The sequence below is a fragment of the Styela clava genome, chromosome 10 (genome assembly GCF_964204865.1).
Source record: "Styela clava chromosome 10, kaStyClav1.hap1.2, whole genome shotgun sequence".
Lineage (NCBI taxonomy): Eukaryota > Metazoa > Chordata > Ascidiacea > Stolidobranchia > Styelidae > Styela > Styela clava.
In genome coordinates, this window is record NC_135259.1 from 20,849,510 (window position 1) to 20,877,468 (window position 27,959).

At 34.7% G+C, this 27,959-nt stretch overlaps 1 protein-coding gene across 2 annotated transcripts; it reads left to right on the forward strand.

Moving 5' to 3' along the window:
- LOC120340814 (kelch-like protein 24a) lies at positions 1-27,813 on the forward strand. Of its 2 annotated transcripts, none has more exons than XM_078117507.1 (12): positions 1-300; positions 15,036-15,156; positions 15,770-15,926; positions 16,764-16,981; positions 17,586-17,732; positions 18,309-18,408; positions 19,556-19,638; positions 20,141-20,324; positions 21,562-21,699; positions 23,376-23,537; positions 24,860-25,010; positions 25,409-26,206. In XM_078117507.1, exons 1-12 carry the CDS (start codon positions 245-247, stop codon positions 25,611-25,613), a joined length of 1,722 nt encoding a protein of 573 aa, XP_077973633.1. In that variant the 5' UTR covers positions 1-244; the 3' UTR covers positions 25,614-26,206. The 2 variants fall into 2 exon arrangements, with proteins under 2 accessions (XP_077973633.1, XP_077973634.1); XM_078117508.1 differs by lacking the exon at positions 25,409-26,206 and adding an exon at positions 26,302-27,813 and having other exon boundaries at positions 8-300.
- Positions 27,814-27,959: the final 146 nt, after the last annotated feature.

A 27,959-nucleotide genomic window follows, 5' to 3' on the forward strand; every position in this document is an offset into this window, starting at 1 on the left:
TTGTTAGTGTTTACATATGTTCATGTTTCGCAAGAATTGTTACTTACCCATAGCTAGATTATTCGGACACATATTCTCTGAAAGTATTGTCCGGTTCGGGAAAGTACCTCCAGTCACAACTCCAGTGACCGTTCAAAGCTGAGAGTTCTGCTTACCATACCTATCGTTTTGAGATAGAAAAACTAGTTTATCGGGTCAATTTGGCAAGTCTGTTTGGAGTTAATCGAGGAAAACAAAGGGAAACATGAGTGATTCTCAGGAAAATACATATTTTAAAGATTGTTTTGCTGAATTTAATGAGTAAGTTGTTTTTTATATCTATCTGTTAGCTTACCAGTACAGTCAGCAACATACACCGTAAAAGTGCCTATCTTCGGACAAAATTACGATATTTTCATCAATAACTCGACCATTTATCGTCCAAACAGTGCCAAAATTGCTCGGAAAAACATTGATACGGTACTTAACATTGCTCTGTAAAACATTGATGCGGTACTTAACAGTCACTGCAAATTAATCTAATGCAAACTGTTTTGATTTACAATGAAACATTTTAACCGGCTTGTAAGTCATTAGCATATTAATATTCTTGATGGATAGCTTTGTTGATGTTACGCTGTTATCTTTAAGTAATTAATTTTTCATCAAACACACGGCGAACCCAATTGTAAAGTTTAATCTTAAATTTAATCTTTTTAATTAACATAGAGATAGGCCCCGTGATTTTGGTTGAAAATAATTAAATTCTTTACGTGGCTGTATTCAATACAGGGTTGTCCAAAACGAATCGAATATTCGAATGTATTCGAATATCAAAGTATTCGAATACCTTTTCGGCTGATTTTCGAATAATTACGAATAGTAGCCACTTTTCGCCGTAAACGTGGTGTTTCGTTTTAACGGGAATCTTCAAACGACTTTTTACGCTGTCTCCTGTATTGTAATGACAATGAAATAGAATCGGCACTTTGATTGTTTATATTCTGTGCGACCGTACGTCTCATAGTGTTGCGACACATTTGCACGTTTGCGTGGGTGGACATTGCCGACATTCGTGTACGTGGCTTTTAATTTACAAATTCATTTCCATTACGTCGAAAAATTGAGAAAGTATGTTTATTTTATTTCTATGTGGCCTGCTTATTATTCGCACGAGTCTTCTCAAGCATGATTTGTGTAACCTTATATTTGGGTCTTAGGGTCTGCCAATCATGATATTTAATCGCAGGCTGGTTATCGAAACACGGCCACCGAGATAAAGTGATTTGTGACCCTTTCGTTTTGCCGATTCAGCAGAACACGACAGGGATAGGAAAACACAGCTGTGAAATAACCCATGGACGTACAGTGTAATACTTATCACATTCCAAAATTATTTCGACATTCGGATTAATAGGTTGTCTAAAATGATTGCCGCTTTACGACTTAAATTTACCACTCATTTGTTAAAAATAGTTAATTCTGTGAGTATGATTCTACCAAACTAACATGATCTGGTTCTAAACATATAAAATTATTAGTGCATAACAGCATTACTGAACAACAGGGACACAATTTTTCTGCCCGTCTTATTGGAGGCCTATATGGAAAAACCCCTTTTTTGAGTGCTAAAAATAGACATCGTCCTATTTGCCATGTGGACTTATTAGCCGGGAAATACGGTATTTATAACCGTCACGATATCCAATAAATTGTCACAAGTTGGAAAAACAAGTCGATTTATTAGAAAATAATTTCTGGCAAATAATTCTGATAACGATAGTTATAAGTATATATCCTTTACCAGGATGATTTTTTGTTGCGCAAAATAATCCAATCTATGACTGGTAACAGCATTTAAAATGTCATGCCGTATTAATTTAATTCTGTTCAACGTAACTCATGGTTGTATCGACAATCTGTGGACATAAAATGTATGGTAAACTGACCGATATTATTAAATATTGATTCCTATTTTTATTTGTGTATTTGTGGACATGAAATACGTGGTAAACTGCGCAATTATAATTAATTTCGGATTCGTATTTACAAAATAATAAAACTATTATAATTCTAAAATGCAACGGCGATCTGTGGCCTTAAAATGTGTGGTAAACTGCCCGATTTACCAACATTTGAGTTATGATAATAGAATTAAATTAACACGGTAAGGCATTTTAAGTAGTGGTATCGGTCATGGATTCGGATATTTTGCGCAGCACAAAATCATCCTAGTAAAAAGTCCATCATTCTAAACACAAACCAATGGCAACCATTATCCAAATTAGTTCCCAAGAGCGGGATAAAGTATAAATTCTTCTTCCGACTTGTGACAATTTTTCGTGAGTACGAAAATAAGAATCAAAAACTAATTATATTCGGCACAATATCACGGCAATCTGTGGACAATCGCAAACTCGCGATTAATATTAATTTTTGATTCCTATTTTCGTATTTACAAAATACAACGGCGATCTGTGGACTTACAATGTGTGGTAAACTACCCGTTTATAAATAGTTTTTGATTCCTATTTTCATATTTATGAAATAATAAAAGTATTATTACTCAAACATACAACGGCATTCTGCGGACTTAAAATGTGTGTTAAAGTTCCCGAATATAATTAATTTTTGATTCCTATTTTTGTACTCACGAAAAAATGGTCACAAGTCGGAAAAATACCTCATACTTTATCCCGCTTTTTGACAAATAATTCGGATAATGGTTGGTATTTAAAAGTATGGGCGTTTTACTAGGATGATTTTGTGTTGCGCAAATATTCAAATCCATCATCGATACCACTATTGCCGTATTAATTTAATTCTGTTAACATGACTCATGGTATATATAATATATACTGCAAAAATCTGCAAATATGAAATGCCTGGTAATTTGGCTAGGTTATAACTTTAGATAGCAGTTATTCCATTGCTTATTGTATGGAAATTCCTACATACATTTAGATAAGCTTCAATTAGTGGATTTTATTTTCGAAGTATTCGAAATTTCATATTCGAAAAAAATAATTTCGAATGTATTCGAAATAGTGAACTACTCGATATTGGCCAACCCTGATTCAATAACTGACGATTTTGAATTTAAAGCGTAGAATAGTTATTTTAGTCAGTATACAGTGCCATAAGAACGTTAGCATTTCTCCAGTTTTTTATTTTCAAATTTTGACGACATTGATTACGTAAGATATGTATCGATAAATGTGATTTTGGCAAATGTTCACACATGGACTGAATCAAATACAAAAATATTACACTGGAACGTGTCTTATCTTAATTGGAAATTGCCGATTTGGAGTCGAAATTCATTTTCGTGACGCAGTTGCGCCATCGTCTCGGAAGTGAGCGAAAAATGATTTACTATGTGAGGTTGACATAACTTTTGACACAGTGTGAAATCTTAATAAATTTACAATTCAGAGTTTTATGTTTTATTTAAATCTCGTACGACATCTTGCGATCACTGTGATAAATTATATACATTGTTATCGCCCGTTACAGGATGACGGTATTTTGACAAAGATAGCTTCAGTAGAATTGCCGCTCTGTGCCGCTGAATAGCGGGTTGTCATTTTTTGGCAAAAATTCCGTTTAATTATAAAAATAAATATGCAAAATAAAAAGGTCGAGAATAACAGTGCTAGCCATAAAAATTAAAACTGGAAAAATACCACGCTTTTTATCGGAGATATGGCTGTTTAAATTTTTTTTCCGAAGTTTGAAACTGTCCGAAGTTAGGCACTTTCACGTTACCATACCGCACTACCCTACCTATCTCTGTCTGCTGACCACTGTTACTGTTTTTCTCCGTTTTTGTTTGTTTATTCACATTTACCAAGAAGCATTTTTCACTTTTGAGTCACATTTGAGTCGCCACGACTACAGTACTATGGCCTGTCTAATATCAGTGCTACACAGTTTTCCGATTCCAAGAATAGCCCCTGCAATATAAAGAGACATCAATTATAACAGTGAGTGCTAGCCTCCATACCAGCACAAATTTTCAAGATGACACTACCTAATAAGTTTGAAAGAAGAGTAATTTAAAAACAATACCATTGGATTCTTCGGAAAACAAATGATACACTTTACAGTATAGAAAAAAAAATTACTGTGGCATTCAAGAGTTTCCAGCGATGCGGCTGTCGCATGTGTCGATTGATTTAGATATTGTCGAGACAAGCAAGGCCTGATCGGACGCATCTGTTGCAATGCCTTATTTCAGAGACACATATTAGTATAGCTTTATTCTATTAGAAGAAGTTTATGCACACTCGCTGGCTTAGAAGTAGAAAAGACCGATCTATTGGCATATTTTGGAACTTACGTGTGACTAAAATGATAACTAAAATGCAAAGAGCTATCTATAACTGTGTCTAAAAAGTAACGTTATAGTGGTGAATTGCGTTTTGATTAGTACTGCTTGTTGTTACTTGTTAGACCCAAACTACTATCCGCAGGGTGGTTCACGAAACCCCTGGTCAGTTACGGTTTCCTCCACCATCAAGGCCATGCGCCTAAAAACAAATGACTGGCTAATTATAATTCCATACTCGGCATGGACTGGTAACCAAACGAGATGGTGTGGTTTGCTGTATGATTAAGTCGTCTTATCGACTTTCCTCTCCTCCGGAATGAATTTGTAAATCATATCCTATGTTGTTAGGAAGATCATGGTTTCATTCCATATTCAGAACTAGGGTAACAAAGAAGACAGCTCAGTCATATGGCAATCACTTGCCGTTGGTAGGGTTTTTGTTTCAAATTCAGATTACTCAACAAACGAGTAGACATACACAGCAGCGAGGTAAAATTGGTCAGCAGCTAAGTGAGCCAGTCAGGTATGCGGTAGGGCAATCTTACCATGTGTAACCGTCCACTATAATTAATGAATCTGTAAACGTTGCACAAAGTCATTAATGGTGCGTGTTTAATTTTGTGTGCAAAGTGTTGAGCTCTTATGTCTCCAACTTTGTTCATAATTCAGCCAAACCTAGGTTCTGCTTCTGTCACTTTGTTCTCAAGTTTATTTGAATAATGAAAAATTTGCTCATCATTTGATCTTAATATCAAACATGAAATTAATTAGGAGCGAAACTGAACAGAAAAGTTCTGGGTTCGTTTCTGTTTTGTCAATCACTCTACATTCTGCCTGCAATCAAGTATTGATATATTTGAGAGTGTTTTGAAAAGTGATAGATTTAATATTACACAAAATTTATATCCATATAGAATGAATAACTATTAACTGGTTAACTATTTCCATACCTGACATGGTTTGGTATCTAGGGAACAGGCCATGGCACATGATATGGTTTGGCCTCTTATCAACTTTCTTCGCTCCTTCTGGATAAATATGAATTTTCTATTTTTATTGTTTTTTAAAATGGACTCAATTTGAGATGAGATTTATTTAGGTCCATTTTGAATCTTGAAATAAAAACTATTTCAAGAAAGGAATTTAAAAAATCATACTATTCGTATATTGACATATTAGTATCAGGGTCAGGTCTGCTTTAGTTCCATTCCTATTTCTGCATATCTGGGAATTAATGGGGAATGACTAGTCAGAATTGTCATCTCTAACAAAACTTATTAAAGCTGCTATTTTGTACATTTTACTCGTAAAAAAAAGTAGGTACTGACTGTTAGAAATTAGTGGCTGCTTATAGGCCTATAGGGTGTGTTGCAAAGGTGGATGAGCGTCATATATGTAAAAAATCCAAGCTATGATACGTTGAAGTCTCAGTAGATCTTAGCACTTCAGTGATTGCCTGTAACTTTGCTCAGAGATCGGTTAGTCTCCTTTATTTCTGGTTGAAAGTGTATGACTTTACTTTTAAAACAATTTCTTTTGAAAACTAAAAACTAATTTAGTGGCAAAGCTGAGATAAAGTCATAGTGAAGATTGTTTTTATGCGGAACAATGCAGTGTTCCCATATGTTATCGTATCAAATAAAAGTGTATAGCCTATTCTAGAAATCATTTTGGTGAATATACCATACAAATTAAAGATTGGATTAATTGGATAGTACTGTCTAACTAGAATATATAAAAGGAATATCTAGTCATTTATAAGGGAACACTATTTTCAGGTTTTGTTTATACTTGGTCACTAATCTTAAAATTAGGTCAACGCTCAAGTAAACTGCAAGTTTCAAGGTAGGGTTGTCATATTTATGTCAAGTAGAGGGAATTCGACAAGATGGCATACATATTTAATGCTTTTTTTATAAGTTGTTCTCAGTATGTCCCTCTCAATAAGGCTGTAGTGGTGTGGCAGTGCTAAGCGTTAGTAATACTGCATCTCTGATTATCCTGCAGGGTGAGAGGATTGGTGGACTTCTCGCTGCCGTAGGCACGAGGTCCATGTATCTGAAAACAAATACCTGGCTAACAAATCCCACACTCAATACGGATTGGTAACCGGACGAAGGCCGGGATTCACAGCATGATTAAACCGTCTCATCGCCTTTTCTCACCCCGGATAAATATGTAAAATGTAAATCATCTCCTACATCAAAAGAGAGAAGAGCTATTTAAATGGTATAATAGTACAGCATCCTTTTCATAAGTTTTTCTCACAATCTCACTCTGAATAAGGCTGTAAGGGAGCATCCAGTAATATGTAAAAAGCTTCTATTTTTTAAAGGAATAAAACATTCATGGATTTCAAATGCCCATCAGGTCAATGTGATGAAAGTCTGTGATGAAACCTATTCGAGTTTGCTAAGCCCTGGACCCTGATTCGAGTTTGAGTGGAATAATTAACAACCAATTATATATTTAATTTAGTGACAAACAAAGTCTGTATATTTGCAAATGTTTGATAGATGGCTCACTCAAAAAATTGGAAAAAATGACTATTGAGTTTACAATAACACAATTATGCAATAAATATTCTGGTTGGGACTAAGGGTGTTACTAAAATTTGCTTTGTAACAAATAAATATTTAACGGCACCTTCAATTTGAATTGTGTAGCCAGAACATCTAGTTATTGAAATTGGGTACACTATTATCAGGATAGGTTTCATAAATTTGGGAAATTTCTGTATACTTTCAATACTTAGTCCCTGATTTTTAATTTTCTATTTTATTAATTGATTGAAGTCTCCTTACCCTGAGTTACAAATCAATTAGATTTGTGGGCTATCCATGCTCTCAAGTCAGGTTTGAGTCTGAACTCGAGTCGTATCACTGGGCCATATCTACCTGGCAGTTAGCTCAGTATGGATACAAGTCATCTTATAATTTCACCATACAGTTACATATATTTTCAGTAACACTGGGCATTCCAGTGACTGCCATGAACTTAACTAATAAACAATGAAGCATACTCATAATACTCTGCCACCTCTAAGAGTCTTGGTGAACACTAATTTCAGGTATTTTTGTTTCCATTTGTTTTTTTGTAGAATAACTGTGGCTGGCACAGTATAATTGAATGAATTGAAGTAGTCTAGCTATTTTTGAAGGAACACTATTTTGATTTCTTAAATTACTGAGAACTGTTTATTATTGATGAATGGTCTCTGGCCTGGAAATTTCTTTTTGAATAAGGCCACAAAGAAGAAGTCGCTTATGTGTAAGAGCTTACTATTGACTAAGCTGATAAGGCAACCTATGGTACTTATAGAGGGCCAATAAAAATTCAGTGTTCCCATGTTTAAATTACCTTGCCTGCATGTAATATACTTTGCTTTTTACAGAAACTATTCTAATGAAAAATACCATAAGAAACTTTGTTTAGTGTAGTTTACCAAATAATAACTATTGAATAGTAAAGTTTATAGAGATTGTGTAGTCAGAAAATATTGTTAAAAGGGGAAACACTATTCTTGAGAAAAATTATAGTCTCTAAAAACGGTTTTATATAAGTATACATGCGGTCTTCGAGATATTGAATTGGATAATATTCCTGTGGTATTTATTACAGGTTGGGGTTGGATGCAGACATGTTCTCCTGCTTATTATCAAGTTGTGTTAATTAAGGGACTGAAAATCGGTATAAAATTATGGCCTAACCCCAATCTGATACACACCAAACGGCAGTGGTCGGCAACCTTTTTCAAGTGACGGATCGGTAAAGCCTGACCAAACTTTTGGCGGACCACCTTTATAGAAACGAACTAAGCCTATGCAATAAATTATACGCACTAGATAATTTATGTTGACAATATACTAAAAACGATGGTGATGCTATCTCTGTATTTGTTTGATGGCCATTGTTCCCATATTCGAGATATGGTCGACATTGACACACGTTACGTGTTTCTTACATCCAGCCTACTTCAATATTTCCTTTTTGTAGTTATCAATATTGAAAACCAGGCCTCACATTAATAAGATTTCGGAAAAATTAACAATGCCTGTATCATTTTGTTGTGGAGATCTTATTCGGACTGATGAAAGACACTCGCATACAGACGGAGGGGAAACAACCGACCCAGCATTATTGCGGCATACTGGCATGGCAATGGTTTATGAAGTCATGTTCATGTTCAACTTCATGTTCTTGTGGGCCAAATATACGGGCTATTCCAAGTGACACTACAGGACAATTCCAGAAATTTTGCATGTTGTTGGATGTAATATATTTTCACATTTTCAGCTGCATGTTTTGTTTCATTGTCCAATCAGTTGCTTTATTGAATATGTAAAAAATTGCACAAAAGTTACACCCAAGACTTACTTAGTAGATAAAAAAAATATAGTGAAATATAGCGTGACACTAAAGGACGGCAAATCCACCATGCACTAACAGTATGTTGTGTTGTGCTGTAAATTTTTGCGATGGTACAGTAGGAGCCCATAATATTTTCTGTTGCAGTAGCTGAACTACCCCTCTATGTGTTGCTCAAGTTACTTAATGTAACACTATAAATCCATGTCAATAATGTGCATATTGTATGTGACACTACAGGACGTGACACTACTGGACATTTTTCCACGTCGGAATAGCGGCCTCTATCATCTCTTAAAATTCTGGTAATAAATCGTTAAATGGGTGGTGAAGAAATGTCCTACAGCACTGCAAACATTCAAACTTTATTAACTTAAATCCAGTGCGTCAATTCTATATGAAATAACTGTACCACACAATCAAACACTTTGTGTCAGGAATCATCACAAAATATGTCAATTATACCAAAATTTCTACATATCAGGCCATTTTTATAAACCATCAAACCTGGGTGAAATTTTAAATTGTTCGATGAAATGAATGTAGTCCAATAAAATTCCAATGTCTTTTGGTATCGAAAATAAAAAAAATTACTTTGTTAGCTGAGATTACTTTCAAATTGTTTTATTTTTTAAATGTCGGGTCGTTTAAGGGCCGCAACAAATTAGCTCGCGGGTCGCCTTTGGTCCGCAGTTTGCCGTCCCCTGGTTTTGGTTTTGTTTGGTTTACTGTTGGGTGCTGTTTTTTAGTCGTAGGGTTTGTGGTTAGATTGTAGAAGTTTTATTACAGCCTTGTCCGTTTTTGTGTCACCCCTCTGCGGACCGGCAGTAACCTTTCCGCGGACCGCGATGGGCCGCCGCGGTGGTTGCCGACCACTGCCCTACGGGAGTACCCAAAGTTGAGCCATGGCTAACTGAGTTTTGGTTCAACTTCAAGTTCGACATCAACTTAATCACTGAGCTAAGTCTCACCAACAGTCAGTTGCATATGAGTCGCTGACTCAGGTCACTTTGAGTCTCTGACAAATGGTCCAGCCTTCCCAGGACTGATTTCAACTCAATATTTTTAGTTTGTGATTTAAAGATAGTTTAGGACCCATGCGCTAACCACTAAGCCATTGATTCAAGTTTAGTATTATCCAGTTCGAAATTGTTTTGGTTTAAGATCAGGTTTATCTATGTTTAGGAGGATTTTTAAAAATAATGTGAAGACAGATAAAGTGAATATTGTATTCAAGTGGAAAAAATTCAGTGTTCCTATTTTTGTTATTATCATAATTGTATATATCTTTTTTTCTATAAACGATTATGGTAGATATAACTCAGAAATTATACATATTGAATAGTACCTTCAATTTGAATTGCCAGCACATCTAGTTATTGAAATTGGGAACACTATTATCAGGATAGGTTTCATGAATTTAATAGTTTTTGTTTAATTTTAATACTTAGTCCCTGATTTTTGAATAGACAAGTAAAGTTGTGGGCCATCCGAGTCTCAAGTCATGTTTGAGTCTGAACTTGAGTTGAATCACTGGGCAAAGTCCACCTAGAAGTTAGCTTAATATGAATACAAGTCATCTTATAATTTCACTGATACAATCATATAGGTTCAGTAACTCTTGGTATTCCAGTGACTGCCGTGAACTTAATTAATAGACCATAAAATATACTCATAATACCGCAAACAAAATATCAGTGTCCTCATGTTTTGAATCACCTTAATTGTAAGTATACTTTCATTGCTTTGCCTTCTCTAGGTAATATTTACCGTAGCTGAAATTTTGAAATTTTTCGATTCCTATTTCTAAATAAACCATTGACTTTCACAGTTTATTTGGATGGAGTAGTCTAGCTATTTATGAAGAAACACTATTTCGAGTCCTGAAATTACTGAAGACTGTTTATGTTTGATGAACGGTCTCTGACCTGAAAATCTCTTTTTGTATAAGGCTGCATAGTAGCAGTCGCTGTAAGAGTTCACTATTTACTAAGCTGATAAGTCAACATATTTATAATACAACAAACAAAAATTCAGTGTTCCCATGTTTAAACCACATTGTCTGTATATATACTGTACTTTATACAGAGACTATTCCTAAGAAAAATACCATAAGGAACTTTGTTTAGTGTAGTTTACCAAATAATAACTTTATGGTACAGTTTATGGAAACTGTGCAGTCAGAAAATATTGTTAAAAGGGAGCACTATTCTTAAGAAAAATTTGTTAAATTATAGTCTCGGAAAGTTTTGTATAAGTATACCTGTGGTCTTTGAGATATTGAATTGGATATTATTCCTGTGGAATTTATTCCAGGTCTGGTTGGTTGCAGACATGTTGCTAATTATGAATACAAGTTAGATTTTGACCATGAAAACATAAAACTATTGCCTTAAAATAATACTGATGTACTGGTAATAACATACACGCAGAAAAAATTTCAAATGAAAAATATACAATCCCTCATACAGAAATCAAATCATTTTGTGGACGAGTTTTGAAAGACACGTGGTGGTATTATGCTCGAAAAAAAAATTAATATTGTAAACTGTTTTTCTTTCTGAATAAGGCAACAAGGAAGCATTTGCTGATGTGTAAGAACTTACTATTGACTAAGCTGATAAGGCAACTTAGGTACTTATAATATGGCAAATAAAAATTCAGTGTTCCCATGTTAAAATCACCTTGGCTGTATATAATATAATTTGCCATCTCTAGAAACTATTTCAGCGAAAAATGCCATAAGAAAGTTGTTTAGTATAGTTTACCAAATATTAACTATTGAATGGTACAGTTTATAGAGACTGTGTAGCCAGAAAATATTGTTAAAAAGGGGAACACTATTCTTGAGAAAAATTGTTAAATTATAGTCTCTGAAAACCTTTTTGTATAAGTATACCTGTGGTCTTCGAGATAATGAATTGGATAATATTCCTGTGGAGTTTATTCCAGGTTGGGGTTGGATGCAGACATGTTGCTAATTATTATATGCTATTAATTATATGTTAATGTTTGACCATGAAAACATAAAACTACTGCCTTAAAAAGATACTGATGTACCGGTAATAACATACACGTAGACAAATTTTCAACTGAAAAATATCCCTCATACAGAAATCAAATCATTTTGTGGACGGGTTTTGCAAGATGTGGTGGTATTATGCTCGAAAAAAAAATGAATATTGTAAACTGTTTGGAAAAAAAAAATTTGTCCTAGACTTGAAAACAACTACTTTTCGACAACCCATGTTGTTGGATACGGTACATTGAAATATGTGAAATCGTATTTCCTATTTGTCCCGTATCCATGCCTTTTGCCCTAAAGAAAGCCCTCACAAGCGTCCACTGATATTAGAAAATATGACTACTGATTTAAAAAAAGATTGGAACTTTCATGACTGGGCATTGCCCAGTAAATTAATTATTGTGGTTGCCTGTATCATTGCCTAGAGGTAAGAACTCCTGATCTTGCTTTAAGTTAATCTTTATTCTTTTTCTTTTCTATAATACTGATGTATGGAAATTAGTTACCAGTTGCAGCTTTGCCAGGTTATATTACGCCATGGGGTGGTTCACATAACCTTGGTCGCTTACCGCTTACTCCGCCATCAAGTACATGCTTCCGAAAACAAAATAACTAACTAATCCCATATCCTGCATGGACTAGTAACCGGACGAGAGGCCATGATTCGTCATATGATTAAGCCTACCTTAGTGGCTTTCCTCTCCCCCGGCATAAATAAATGAATCCTATCCCATATTAGACTTGACAGTGAGGATGGCGGAGATGCGTGATTTACTATTCCAAAGAAACATGTTCGAATGTAAAATATAGAGAATATTCCTAATTCTGTAATATTTGATATTGCAGTTCATGGTTTGTTTGTCTGGATATCAGTCTAGGTCAGGGGTGTCAAACTTGTGGGTTTTCGGGGGCCGCATTGCATTTTGGGAATTGTGCAAAGGGCCGCAGACAGTTTTTGATATATTTTTATAATGTATACTTGAAGCATATTTTAGATAGGTATAGTTTGTGACATATATTGTGATGCATTAAAACAGCTGAATGAAGTTTTATTATTTTCTTAAATTTCAAATGCCATTTACATATTAATTTTTCTGTATCTCACTGTTATTCCAATTTACTGTATTTATTACAAAAAATCATAAGTTTTTATGTACAACTATCCAAAACATTTTTGAACAAAGTATTGATAAGGAAAGAATAAAACATACACTAAAAATGCCTTAATCTAAATATATAGACCTAAAATTTACAAAAATACTACAGAATAAACTCAATGTTTTTTCATTACATATGTCCTGACGTTTGGCATCTCTTTTGTGCCACCAGCTTACAAATATCAGGCTTAAATGATTTTACAGTACCAACTCAATTAACGAGGTCACATGATCATCGGTTAATCTGGATCGTTGAGAATGTTCGATTAATTTCAGTAATGCCAAAATATTACGTTTATCATTTCATGTATAGATCAGTAAACAAACAAATGACTGACTTTTTGGACCAGACATTTCCCGCCACATTTTGCGAAATTTCTATCCATTAGGTGGCATCGGGCACTTGAGTTATGGTTGATATTGATTTTTAGTAACTAGGTAGTTGTATAATTATAATATTATACGAACACATAACAATTTTCTATTCGGAGTTCATCTTTGAATTTGTCATATTGACTGCTGAATTTATTCTGATAATGTCTACTTATATTGTATTCGTTCACTGAACTGATGGAAATGTGACAAATTAAACCAGGGGTGGCCAACCTATGGCGCATGCGCCAAACGTGGCGCATTGCATGATTAGAGGTGGCGCATTGCATCTTTAACCATTTTCATGCCAAAATTGTTAATTGCACTTGGCTTCTCCACGCCAAGCCGTTTTTTTTGCGATTTACATGGTGACTTTTGATTGTACCTAAAAACTATTCTCCTTACTCCACGTCGCCCACTTACGGCTTGTTGGAATTAGAAACAACAGGCGATTATCGACGTTAGCTTTTGGACGGACTTTATGACATTCATTCTAGACTTTTAGCAAAAATTAGTAAAATTTACTATTTTTTCCCTACTGAAGTAAAAAGTTCAGAACTTCTGGAAAAATAGAAAATCGTTATTTATCAGCTTGAAACATGGATTTTTCATTGCCCAGACTTCCCAAATATCTCCCAACAACCATTGAACAACCAGTTGAATTGCCCAAGCCTAAAAAATTTATTATAAATCAACCCACAACATGCTGAAAATGACCCCTAAATACCACCTTTTTCATCCAAACTTCAAATGACCGTTGTCTACAAAAGCGAAGCGTAAAATCGCTTGCTGTGACGCAAGTACTAATCTCGAAGAAGCCTGGAGTAAAATCACGCGACGCTAGGCCAAACAGCTGATTAGCAAAGGCCAATTAGAATCGAGGGTAGAGTAGAGTAGATATTGATACTAAAGGCCTGTTGTCACAATATTACGCCTAACTTTACTTCTTAATCGTACCTTTTTCTCTTCGTTGTTAAAAACAGCTTTATTGCGTAATGCTCATAAGACAGAATGCGTTTTTCACCTACTTTCAGGAAGGCTGTAGTTTTTACCTGAAGCATGGCGTCACAATGGTTCCCTGTTTCGTAATCAATCGTAATCTGTTTCATAAAGGCGGTACTTAAATAAAATTGATCAGTTTTATTTATTATACTTCCTTGCTTAATTTCTATTCATGTGAAGTTGTAAATTGTAAAAACTACATATATGTGTGTATAAATGTGTGTGTATTATAAATTTATATAATTTCAACAAGAAGCGGACATTAGGCGTGGGAATACAAGAAATTTACGGCGCATCTGAAACATTATGTTTAAAACGTGGCGCATGGTATGTGAAAGGTTGGCCACCCCTGAATTAAACAATGTGCTTCAGAATTTTGAGAAATGCAGAAACATTGCAACTCCAAGCTCCCAACTTCCTTCAAATATACTTTTTCTAGCTTGAGGTGTATCCATAATTGGGTCAAATTGAAAACAAATAAAATTTTGATTTTCAAAAACTACTTTCAGTAAATTGTCGTTTTGTGTGTGAATAATCAATTTCAATTTGAAAGGTTTGAAAAATGTATATCATGTAGATAATGAAACTTCCAAAATATTACAATTATTGTTAAGCGTTCGAGGGCCGCATTGGGAGTTCCCTGGGGCCGCATACGTCCCGCGGGCCGCGAGTTCGACACCCCTGGTCTAGGTCACTGTTTTCCAACCTATGAGTCATGTTGACACAATGGTTGTAGAAGCATAGTCAAACCTCATAAAAATTGTTGATGATACTAAAATTAAATATATTTTTATTTCAGGTACAGGAAAGCTGGTCTATATTGTGATTTTACAATCAAAGTTGGTTCAGAAAAATTCCGAGTGCATAAGATTATTTTGTCTACTGCAACTGATTATTTCAAATTAATGTTCCGACATGAGGTTAGTATATTCATAATATCTGAATACAAATATAATAGTTGGCATTATGGCTTAGTCAACCCAATTCAAATCTCATGCCCACCACCTCACCCAGGATGGGCAATTCAACCTGAAAAGATTCTGGTTGTTCCCAAAGTAATATATTCTTAGCTATTAGTGACTGCTCATACTGCTTTGTTTGCAATAAAAACCGTGAAATATAAGTCATAAAAAGTGAAAGCTAACTCGTAAAAAAAATCGAACAAATGTTCATTGAAATTTCCATTCAATGACCATAGTTCTGTAGTATGTTGTGATCCTGGGTTGACTTTCCACCATGCGAGACCAGGATTACTAATACATAATAATTACAAATACAGGGGATCCAGTATTGCCCCAAAAATACTTATACTAGGTTAAGATGGTGGTATTGGCCTAACCATGGAGTAAGCAGGGCTTAAACTCAACATAATATGACAACACACGAATCTGCCCTGGAAATATAGAAACCCTCCCAGGGTTCCCATAGACATGGATAGTGCAATAGAGGGTTTCAATAAAATAGTACACGATTGATATATGGGACAAATCTTGACAGTATGATGCAACTTATACTCCCAAAATTATTTTTCAGACTGTTGAGACTCTGTCAGGAGAAGTTGATATCCAGGGCTTCAGTGCGGATACTATTAAAAAAGTTATCGAGTATATCTATACTTCCAAATTCCCCATTGATGAAACATCTGATATCGCATCATACATGCAATCTTCTCATATGTTCCAACTGAAAAGTGAGTTCGTTTTTCCTTGAAACTCTTTATTTGAAACCAATAAAGTGGAGAGTCTTTTCTATAACAAGGCGTGACATTTGATCATAAAAACCAGGGTCGTGGAGTCGAGAAAAAATTACACACAATTCCAAACTCTAAACCACTCATGAGACTATTTCAGTTCTAACTATTGGATCCGGATTGTCAGAATTCTTGACTCCGACTCCAACTCCTAAATCCAGGTTATAAAAATATTTGCACTATTTGTGAGGTTCCAACTTTAAATCTAAATTTTGACCACACACAAGTTGTCGTGTGCGAGGCTCTTTGAATTGTCTGCTGAGACTACTCAGGCAACTTGATGCTTTTCAAGCTACTGTGTAACCTGCGGCCAGCAGTACGAAAGTGGCCTTCAAGGAAAATTTATGCGACCTGCAATGAAATGCCAATTTTGATTGTTAACAAGTTTCCAATGTAATTTAATTTGATACGTGCTAGTAATTCCAATCCCTTTGTGTTCCGAAGCCTATACCTGAGTCCAATTTATCTATGCCTATGAGTTTACAATGCCTTAACAGCTAGCTTGTGCAAACAAGGCATGTCATAAGATCAATGACCAACATTTTTGTGCCTGTGCCAATGATAAATAAAGGTCAGGCCCGCCAGTTTCACCAAGTTACTTTTATCTGGCCATCCTGTATTAAAGGTTGCACACACCCGACTTGTAGGATTCAATGGTCAACTGGTTAGAGCCATAGCGGGTTATATAATGTTGAAACTTACCACTGAATATTTCTGATTTTTCTTATATTTTGTATTTTTTAGTAATTAAAATTATTTTTTAATAAAAATTTTCAGAATTATGTGGTATCGTAACTGAATACCTGAAACAGCATTTGGGTCCCAAATCTTACTTCATCACCCTAAATATCTCGAAGTTTTACGATCTGAAACAGCTCGAAGCCAAATGTGATGAAATTGCTTCCAACAACTTCGCAAAAATTGCAGAACTGAAAGAATTCAAGGAAATGGATGAAAAAGAGTTGGTGGGAATGATCAAAGCCAAGGAAAACACGGTTAGTGGGATATTATCTCATTTAATATTTCAGTCACACTTTGATCGATATTCACACTAATATTGATGGGTAGCTGTAGGATTTAAGATTTATATATTTTTCCTGAGGGAGAGGAAAGCCTCTAACATTGGTGAACCATTAGTCTTTGCATCTCCTTCAGTCACCCCAGCCGCGATGCCGGGTATATGATCAGTTAGCCACGTATTCATTTCAGTTTTATGGACTTGATGGTGGAGGAAGCCGTAACTAACCCGCGTTTGCATGAACCACCGCACGGCGGCAAGGAGTCCAGCCATGTTCTCGCACATTACTATCCCTGCATTGAATTCGAATTTGCAAACCTACAGAGAGAAATCAGAGGTGCGATGAAAGCATGATTCTACCATCTCGCGCCAGACCGATGAGCCAAGCTCAGGTTTACTTGGCCCATAAAGGTTTGTTTACACAGGCCTTTTCTCCTTACTTTGAGAAATATTTGTTAGTCCACAATCTCTGGATTTGTGTTTTCATAATATTCAATGTTGTCCAGATAACCAGATTCCTGAACTTGAAAATATTTCAGGATTTTTTTTTGAAAGATAAAAAGAACCTTTATTTATTTTAGGCAACTGAAGAGGAAAAATGCTTGGCTTTGATGAATTGGACAAAATTCGATAAGAAGAAACGTTCAAATGGGTTTGTCAAATCTTTCAAGCAATTTGATTTGACCAAGATATCACTTTCATTCCGCAGAAATCTACTGGAGCAAGATGTGAGTCTCTTGGTTTTTCACCAGTTTCTGTCATTGTACTGACTGAACAAAAAAAAAATTATTTCCGAATTTATTTTCCAAGATCTTCAGTTATGTGGAATTAACTACCTTGTAGCTGCTTTCCTGATCATATTGACCTTGAGTTAGATTTTGCCAATTTATAAAGTTAGTGTTTCCCAGGAACTCATAGTTCTGTGTGTATATTATCAAGCGCTCCCATTTTATTCAGCTGTGTACCATGCTAGGGTTAGGCCATAATTTCAGATACAAATACCACGGAAGTCACATGGCTAGTCCCCGAACTCGTAATAGAACTAAAATAAGAAAATTGGATTAAAAGTATGGCCTAACCTGGTACCTGGTATACATACTACATTCCGGTGTCCGCCATTTTGGTTCACATAGTTGGGAGTATCTTTTATCCTCAGTAGTGTTTAAAGACATACTAGCTCATAAACATTTTCAGTTTTAATATTTTTTTTTTCAAATGTAATGTAACCTTCAACGTATTATTTTAATTTGACTGCACACATGACTAATATTGATTTTAATTTCTAATTTTTCAAATGTATTCAGAGTCTGATTGCTGCAAATCCAGAAACTCTTCGAATTGTAGCATTGTCAGTATTTGATAGCAAGACCTCCGCATCCAGTTCTTCTGCATCAGGTTCACAAGGTAATTCAACTCAAGATTGCTCGGTTTTTACCTTATCATAAGCTCGATATGTAGTGAGATACTGTTTTAGGAAATATGGTAACATAGGGTGTCCACAACGTCTCAAATTCATTTAAATTATAAAGGGAATTTATTTATACCACATATTGTTTCGGTCCTCATAGATATATCAAATGAAGTAAACATATTTAAATAATTACTGATGAAAAGAACAACAATCCTGGTCAGGATATATTGAGAACTGACTCATAACAAAATTGAAATCTTAAACGGGCTTTATAGATACTCTGTATGTCTGATTTGGCATTCCGTACCCTAGTTCTAGGTACCCATTCCCATGCATAGGTGCAAAACTGTAACCACTAACCTATCACCCCCAGATACTTACCTATTTTATTACAGTATGGCCTGCAGGGTAGCATCCACTCAGTGTTACGAAGCAAGATATATATTTTCAAATATCCATTGGTCGGGAGTCTGATTCATAATTTTTAATTCGCTGATGTCAGAATTTAGATGGCAATGATTGCAGTAATAATTTTTGACAAAAACTCAAAAGCATTGAGTTGACGGAATATTCTCAACCAACAATCAGAGAGGCTTGAATAAACCGGAGCTTCTGTTGTCGACATTTTCAAAGTCGAAATTTTGTTCAATTCTATATTTTTTACAAACCTGAATCTGGGAGCATAAATTATTTATTTTGTGAATCACAAGTTGGATATCAGGACCTAAGTAATTTTATGGCCCATAGTTTGGAGTCAGACTCATATTTAAATTTCCCCAGACTTCTCAACCCCAAATCAACGTTCTTCTGTTATAATTCACTATGAGCCCAAATTAGACCTTGGGCCAAGAATTTTATATTTCATTGTTTCTCGGTAATTGGTACGGGACAAAAGTACATTTATTAGCAAAAATGTAAACCAATGACTGAGAATGTATGATATAAAAGTGACAATTATCAGTTAATTGTTTATGGATAGTGATGCCACACATTATGTATCACAGCCTTATTGTTTGTGGCAAAATACATGTACTGGCTATGAAAAAAAACATAATTGCCGAATGAAAATTCTCAGTACCTGATTAGTAATCTTTGTGGCTTCATACATATCTAATACACAGCCTTTGTTCTTCATTCCAGATGACGCATTGGTCGTTTTTGACATGACCTCTTCCCATCTCAAACAGTTCAATCCAAGGTCAAATGAATGGAAGCAAATGCAGGTAAGCATAATCAGCTTTACATGACCAACTGACCACACTGAATAACCATTTAGCATATAGAAGGTCACAAATCTTTGCAAACATTATTGCAAATATACCAAATAAGCCTATTATAGTGAAGAAGGAATAATTGGTAAAGATAAACTCGACTTCATTTTAACATAAAATATAACTTTTTTATGGGGTCATCCTCGCCTTTGCTCTGAACAAAGAAGACATTGATACGAACACTGATGCTGCCAGTTTGGGAGGTCGAAAATGAGCATTAATAAACGATTATCTCATATCATAGCAAAATACTAGAATTTACACATTTTAATTTGATTCAAAAATAAAATAATCGAAACTAACATCCCTGGTGATAGTCATCAGGTTTGAACCATGGATCTATAACTTGCAACACGAACTTAGATCTCAGTAGAGTTCCCAGAAATCTCAAACTCCCATTCTGTATATGTGTCATGTAATGAGCTGAAACTCACAAAACTCTTTCTTTATATAGAAAATAAATAAAGACATGAATTCAAGAGTTTTAAGTGCTATCGCATTGAATCAGCATATTTATGTCGTAGTTGGAAAAACCTCATCCTATCGACTCAAATATGCGGATGTTAATGCTACATGGGAGAAATTGAAGAGTCCGTTGGAAGATCATGGCAATCACCCACCAATGACTTTGGTTGATGGTTAGTAGTACATATACCTCAACCTCAACGATGACGTTTGGTTGAATAATTCTTTATTTCAATTCATATTATCAAATACTGATGTTTTTTCAAATATTTACTACTTTATATGTTCAGTGTATAAATAATCTATATTTCAATATTTTGTCTGAAGTAATCACAAATTTAAAGCATTTTTAAGGTTTCTTACCAAATCTATATAATTTGGTGTCAATGACTAAATTTAGTTTTTGATTTATTAATCAACTAGGGTTAAAGCATGGCATGTCTTAGATACATTGTTTATAAAGTATCTGTAATATCAGAGGTTGGCAAAATACTTGAGTGAAATTTGTTCAAACCATTTTCTGCCTCTCAACACAAATTTTAAATATTCATAATGTCAGCATATTACGTTTCCATTGTAAGTAAATTGACCGATTTGTGTAATCATAAAGTCTTAAATTAGAGTGGAGCGATAAACCCAACTCTTTGTGCAGTAAAGTAACGGTATTTTATTGGCTTCTATTGTAAACAAATAGCATTGAAAATAAACAGAGGGTTATTTCCAACTAATCCAATAATAAAATTCATTTCCAATATGATTAATTTTAATGTAATATGGCAATGAAATTTTGGTACTCCCAAAGTATGCAAACCAAGATGGCGGACACCGAAATGTAGTATGTGTGCCAGGATAGGGTTAGGCCATAATTTCAGGTACAAATACTATGGGAGTCACATGGCTTGTCTTCGACCTCGTAATATAACTAAAATAAAGAAAATTGTAATAAAATTATGGCCTTACCTTAACCTGGTACGCATACTACGTTCGGGTTTCTGCCATCTTGGTTTCATACTTCGTGAGCATACTTCGAAATTATTACACGTTGGGTTGAATGCAATTATATCTGTGTTATTGTTTAACTAGCACGGGTACAATTACAAACCTGTCAGGTCTCTGGATATTGTTGTAATCCTTTGTCCATAATGATGTAACATCTTGTAAAATAAATATTGTACCATTCGGCATACTAAAATTGAACATGATGGTCATGGGCTGTGAACTCGTAAAATTCTCGATCCAGATAGAGCAGATGAATTTCGACTGCTGCGTTGAGTATTAAAAATTTGAATCCCACCACGGTGAAAGGTTGGCAATGCCCTTATCATTATGCCAATACCACCTTAATATATTCATATTTGAAAAATAAATCCATCCAAAAATATCCAAATTGAGGTTCTATTTACATATCAGGTGAGATCTGGATTGTTGGTGGATGTGGTGGATCTGACACAACAACAGTGGAAAAGTATGATTCTCTGAGAAACCAGTGGACAAAGATGAAGAGCAAGAATGTTAAATGTAAGGGTCCTGCAGTCATCTGCATGCAAGGTCAGTTGTCTTCAAATCGGTGAAGTTTTAATGACGAAAAAAGATTAAGAATAGAATAAAAAAATTTTTAAAAAATGTACTTAACATGCTGATGGAGATATATTTCTTTTTGTTGAAAAATCCCATCAAATGACTGTTTAAAACTGAATAAAGTGAAGCGCCTTGAAATGATTGCTGTCTAATAGAAGAAGGCAAACATCAATAGGCTATGTTGGAATGGTAGCTTTTTTGATAAAATTAAATTTCATTGCAAGAACCCTTGGAAAGATTATATATATTATAACATTTAGGATAGGATTTACATATTTATCCTGGGGGAGAGGGAGGCCGCTAATATGGCTTATTCATATGGTAAAGCATGGCCTCTTGTCCGCTTAATAGTTGATCTCCGGTTTGGGATTACTTAGTCACATATTTGTTTCCAGATTCATGGACTTGATGGTGGAGGAAGCCGTAACCGACCAGCAATTTTGCAAACCACCCTACGATGGTGAGAAGTCCAGCAATCCTCTCGCATATTATTATTCCTACATGAGCTTCGGATCTGCGAACCCACACAGGCTAGTCAGCGGTGCGATGACGAGTCCATTCCTAATGCTTAGCACATTAGTCACGTCGCAGAACATAATCACGTATAGTGCAAAAGAGCAAAGTATTTTCATTTTTTAATTCCATTATCATTGAAATTCAAGATAAATATTATTTGCGCCTGATATGAGATCGTCGAAACCATTTAACACAAGAAGTGCTGCCAAGTGACGAATATTAATTGTCCATGTGTGGATACATGGCGTCCATCTAATTAATTTTTCTCATGTTTTATATACTCAGCAACCTTAGCGAAGCTCGATTTTTGCTCGATATGGTCTAACAATCAAAAAAATTTTCTCCACTAGGTATTTCATATTAAAGTGTAAAAAGGATTTAATTTGAAATATTCCTATAAAATTTGTGAGATCAATAGCCAAAAATGCTGCGGTACTCAAACAAAAATTCAGTGCTTGAATACCAGAGTGCACCACGGAGTGAGTTCACCCAAAAAGCACAACTGCCTCTTAAACATTCAACATGAGAGTGATGCTCAAATATATGGACACAAAGACCAAATCGAAGTAGTACAGTAATACAATGTGTCACTGTAGACTAAGTACGGTAACCTTTACGACTAACACAAAAGCAGAGCCGGTACATGGTGTGCAATTTTAAAGACCCTCATTGCACCTAAAAACGAATACCATACGGAAATACGCTAAATCGAAACATAACCGATACCAAATTTTGTATTTTCATTATGTTTGAACTTCATAAAGTATACAGCTAAATAAATATGGTGGTTTTGATACACTTATTGTCAATAATTATTGTAGTTTGGAACTAACTAAAATTATTTCCATTATTTCTTGTAGCAAAAATATTTCGGTATTTAAACAAATCTGTAGTCAAACATCAGTTGAGAACTATTTATGTTCAACTACCGATGTATGTTACTTCATGAAGCTAGTATTTAAAACGAATGCTTTGTTATTGATGAACCTTTTCATTTTGAACAGGTGGTTGATATATTTCTTTGAACAAACTTTAAGAAATTACATCAGATATTACACATTTTCATTTAAAATCCCAATATTGTGTGCTGCCGTTATTCTAGGAGCCAGAATTTTTTTTTCCAATTGCAGGAAGTATTTATAGTTTGGGAGGGAAAGAAGGATCAACAAGAGAAACCAATAAAGCTGAATGCTTCAATCTAAATACGTCAACATGGAGATTCATTTCACCAATGCTGAATGCAAGACTGGCACCTGCTGCTGTTGAATTCCAGAATCGACTTTATGTGCTTGGTGAGTTGTACAAGTTCATTCAAGTCTAGATCAGTGGTTCTCAAGCGGAGATCCAGGGAGTCCGCGATTGAATTAGGATTTTAGGAAATTATTTGCAGTTTAATATCGTTTTTTCTTTTTGTAATACGCTCGAAAATTTGCTGCCTATGACAATGTGGCAATAGCCTACAAAAACTATTTTGATTCATCTCTCGTAGACCTATTGTGACAAATACGAGTAAAAACATCACAATGATAAATACGAAGGTGTAAATTTTGAATTTCATGTGTGTGTGTTCTCATTTTTACATTACGTTATCTCTCAGCTGTCAACTTTAGCTTCCTCCTCCGACTGCGCCGTCCTCCCACTCTCCACGGTCTTCGTTTAGTCTAGCCTAGTTGGCCAATGCCAATTCAAAATTGTCACTTCTCCGCAGACCACACAACTTTGCTTCGTGGGCTGCATTTGACCCACCCCTGGTCTAAGGCACATATTATGCTGTCAACCAACTTGATGAATATGAGATGATAAAAACCTGACTAAGCTTTCTTCTAAGCTTTAGATCGGACTTCTCAGTTTTACTCATACCACCCAATTCACTTCATCTACTCTATCTGGCATCTGATAATTTGACTTTATAAAAAAATCATCTTATGAAATAGATTCAACTTTCTTCGTTATTCTATTACACAACAAAACATGACATACCGGTATGCCGTTATTTTAAAAATTCGACATAAATTAAGATTGTACATATTCGAACATAATTTTTAGGCATATGCGCAGATAAAAATTATTTTGGAATTACTGAATTTTTTAAAATACAGGAATTTTATGAAATTGAAGGTTTTTTTCAAAATTCAGACAAAGGCTTAGCAAGATTCAAACAAACTATCTGAGTCACAAATTAATTTACGAACTCCGCAGTCACATCTGATTTATTTTCTTTTTAATCAAATAGTTGATTCAATTCCAAAAATATGAGTTGAAATCATTTTTTTAAATATAATGTTTTTTAGATATTTCTTGTATATGACTTGAAAAGCAATAACTTGATCTGGGTTTTTGCTAAAATTAATATTGCTTGCACTTGGCAATAAATTTATTGAAAAAAAAAATACACATGTTTTATGACGTATTACTTCTAAAGCAGACAAAGATTAGTAATTTTGATGCCTGTTTAATTCAGATCAATTAGCTGTGTGCCGATATTCACACAAAAATATTTATCCAAATATATCTCCTGAAGACATGCAAAAGCTGATATTTTGGATGTTTGGCTTACAAATGAATGACTTAGCTTTGTTCTGATATTGACACACTTTTACTCATTGTATACAAGGTGGATGGGATATGGGGAAGGATCTGAAAACTGTTGAAACATACGATCCATCATCCAATTCCTGGACCATGTTTGCACCGATGATATCGGCTCGATATCGCTCCAGAAGCTTTGTTTTCAACGGGAACATTTATGCAGTTGGTGGATATAAGTATGTATTGTTATGTTAATATATTACATAGTATTTAGTCCTCAGATATGAAATACTCGTGATCATTCGTGATGGAGGTTGCAATAACTCCAGAAATATATCTCTTATAAATGTTTTTCTAGTTATTCTTGATGTTTGGCGGATATCTGGTATACAGCTTGTTTCACATAGCGGATCCAATTTGTAACCCCCTCCTGCATGACGGCCGCAGCCAGGTCGTCCAGAAGGCAAAAAATCCTTGATGTGCCTCAAAAATTCCTCACAACATCTTTTGAAATTGAATCATACTCCACATCGAATAAAGACATGGTTTATTATTTTCAGGTCTATTTCTGTCATTATTTACCTTTACACAACATTATACCTACCCTTTATAAAAATTCCCCAATTTTTTTTAGTTTTATTCTACTGCGAATGAAGAGTCAAAAAACTACATTTAAACCTTTCAACTTGTCAAATCGCACACATATAGAGTGCTTTGTTTCCAGTAATAAAACACTCTGGTACGTTTTGGGCGACGGGCTGTATTATACAATTTGGAGTTACACCAAGGCCAATAACTGCCCTACAATGACGGAAGTTCAGCATTTCTCACGCACATAAACTTCCCCCACAGAATTCAACCTTTCGAATTTTCACAGGGTAATCAGGGGTGCGAAGGCCAGAGTATTCTTAAAGCTTAGCACGGTGTTTCAAATTGCCGGGCCAATATATAGCAATACTAGAATATATTGCTTTTGATATGATTAACAAATACCTTATGGCTGGTTCACATACATTAGCAAATTGATGCTCAGTGGTATTAAGTATTCCCCTACCATGAAGTTTTGTTCCTAAATAATGACTCCCACTGCTGTTTATTTAAATCCAACAAAGAACACCAGTAACTCAGGTTTCGCCTGATAACTCAACCTGAGCATGATGACCAGCAGATTCTATACCATTGGTTTGTACTCACGTTGGTCAAGCAGCCAACACTCAAATCTATGATTTACCCAGAATGCTTTATACCGATGGTTCTCAAACTTTTTAAGCCACGCCATCTTTTCAGAATTTGTCAAGGTCTAGTCTTGTGCCCAAGGGGATCAAATCTAACAAATAGTTTTATTTTCAATTAGTTTCATACCCCCTCTACGCAATTGTGGGGCACCCCAACCATATGAGAACCACATATGGGTTTGGCAATGGCAAATCAATAACAAATAAGTCTTTTTCACGAGTTCTAACAAATCTGGAAGCCTGTAGTTATGTATAGTATTGTAACTTATTTTTGTTCTTATCTCTCTTTCAGTTCAAGGAAAACCATGGAGAAATACGATTCCGAAAAGAAAACCTGGGTGATGGTTGACATTCCCAAAGATATTGACCTTGATATAAAGGACTCAGTAAAAATAAAAGCCATATGAATATTCGCCCCCAACATATTGACTTTCGAACGTTCCATAGCTTCTAATTCTTCATTTTAATTATTTTGACATATGATTTCTATATTCTGTATTTTTACTGATCATTTTTATATTTTGCTGATCATTCAAATATTCATTCTGTTGAAATTGTAATTTCAACTCAGTCCTTGAATATCACAAAAACTATTAAATTACTATTTCTGCATAGTGAGGGATGAAAAAAGATTTCTAAAATGACAGAAGGGAGGAATTTAACGGAAAATGTTGGGAACCACTGCACTAGGCTAAGGACTACTTGGTTTGCCATATTTTACACTTGGGCTCTATTTTTAATTACTGGGATGAATATAAAAATCTAATTTTACATTCCCTGATTTTTTTTAATAATTCCTGATATAATGAAACCCATTAATTCAATTTGCGAAAATAAGTTTTTTATTCTCTGATTTTTGTTTCCACCGTTTGTTAGATTTCCTGTGTGTATTCTGTTCACTTCTACAATAACAATCAATCTTATTCCTGGAAGTCCCCCATACTTGTATAGAAATAAAATTTGGAAAAGGATTTCTAGTTCGACATGGACTGAATTAACTTAGAGTTAGATTAAATGGGTTAGTTTGTAAAAATTGTCATATAATATTGTTCTTGTTGCAATATCATTCAGTCTAAGGTTATAATACGCCAGTAATATAGAATTTCAACATCAGTCCCATATCATCTGAATTACTTTCCATGAATGCGAGCATTCCTATATACCTATAATGAAGTTATAGATACTACACCTAAATTTTATGTTTATCCTTGAAATATTTGTCTTAATTGAAATTTAATGGTTTCATTCTCAATTATGCATTTTCTGTTGTCGGAAGCAATGAGTTATATGTTGAAGTTGAATAGATTTTCTAAGACGATTCTCGTATAGACAGTCAATTTAAATTGAATTAATTTTTTTATTCGAAAATACGTATTTAAATTTTTCCTCGATGCCGTATCAGTGAAATACACATGTTCCCCCTGCTACTATTCCAATCTGAATACCGGTGCTTCAAGTTATAAATTTTGAATTAATAGGACTGACAATCAAGTGTAAAGCTTCATGCAAAGACATGTTTTCGAAATAATTTCATATCTCTCTCGCCCACATGAAAAATGGTAGAAATTGTGCCAAGATTTGTATGCAATATAGACATGATTGCCAAACTCTTATGGGGCCACAATGTAACAATCAAAATCTTTTATTTTTTATAATTCTCAAATATGCGATTGTATTTTTTAAATGAGTTAGTGTTTCAAATTAATAATTAACAGCTGTAGCATAATTAATATTTTCCGCTGTAGAAATTTTACGTGTTTACTTTTGATAATCTGATGTATTCAATACTAATAAATTAAAAGTTCAAAATTCCCATCTGCGTTTGTAATGGTGTTCCTGAGTGTACTATGTCAGTACTGTATGCACCTATATGCACTAGTCTGGACTGCGACGGCATAATCTTTTTGTGAATTAGGGTTTTTATACCGTACCCTATGCGGCTCGGCAGTG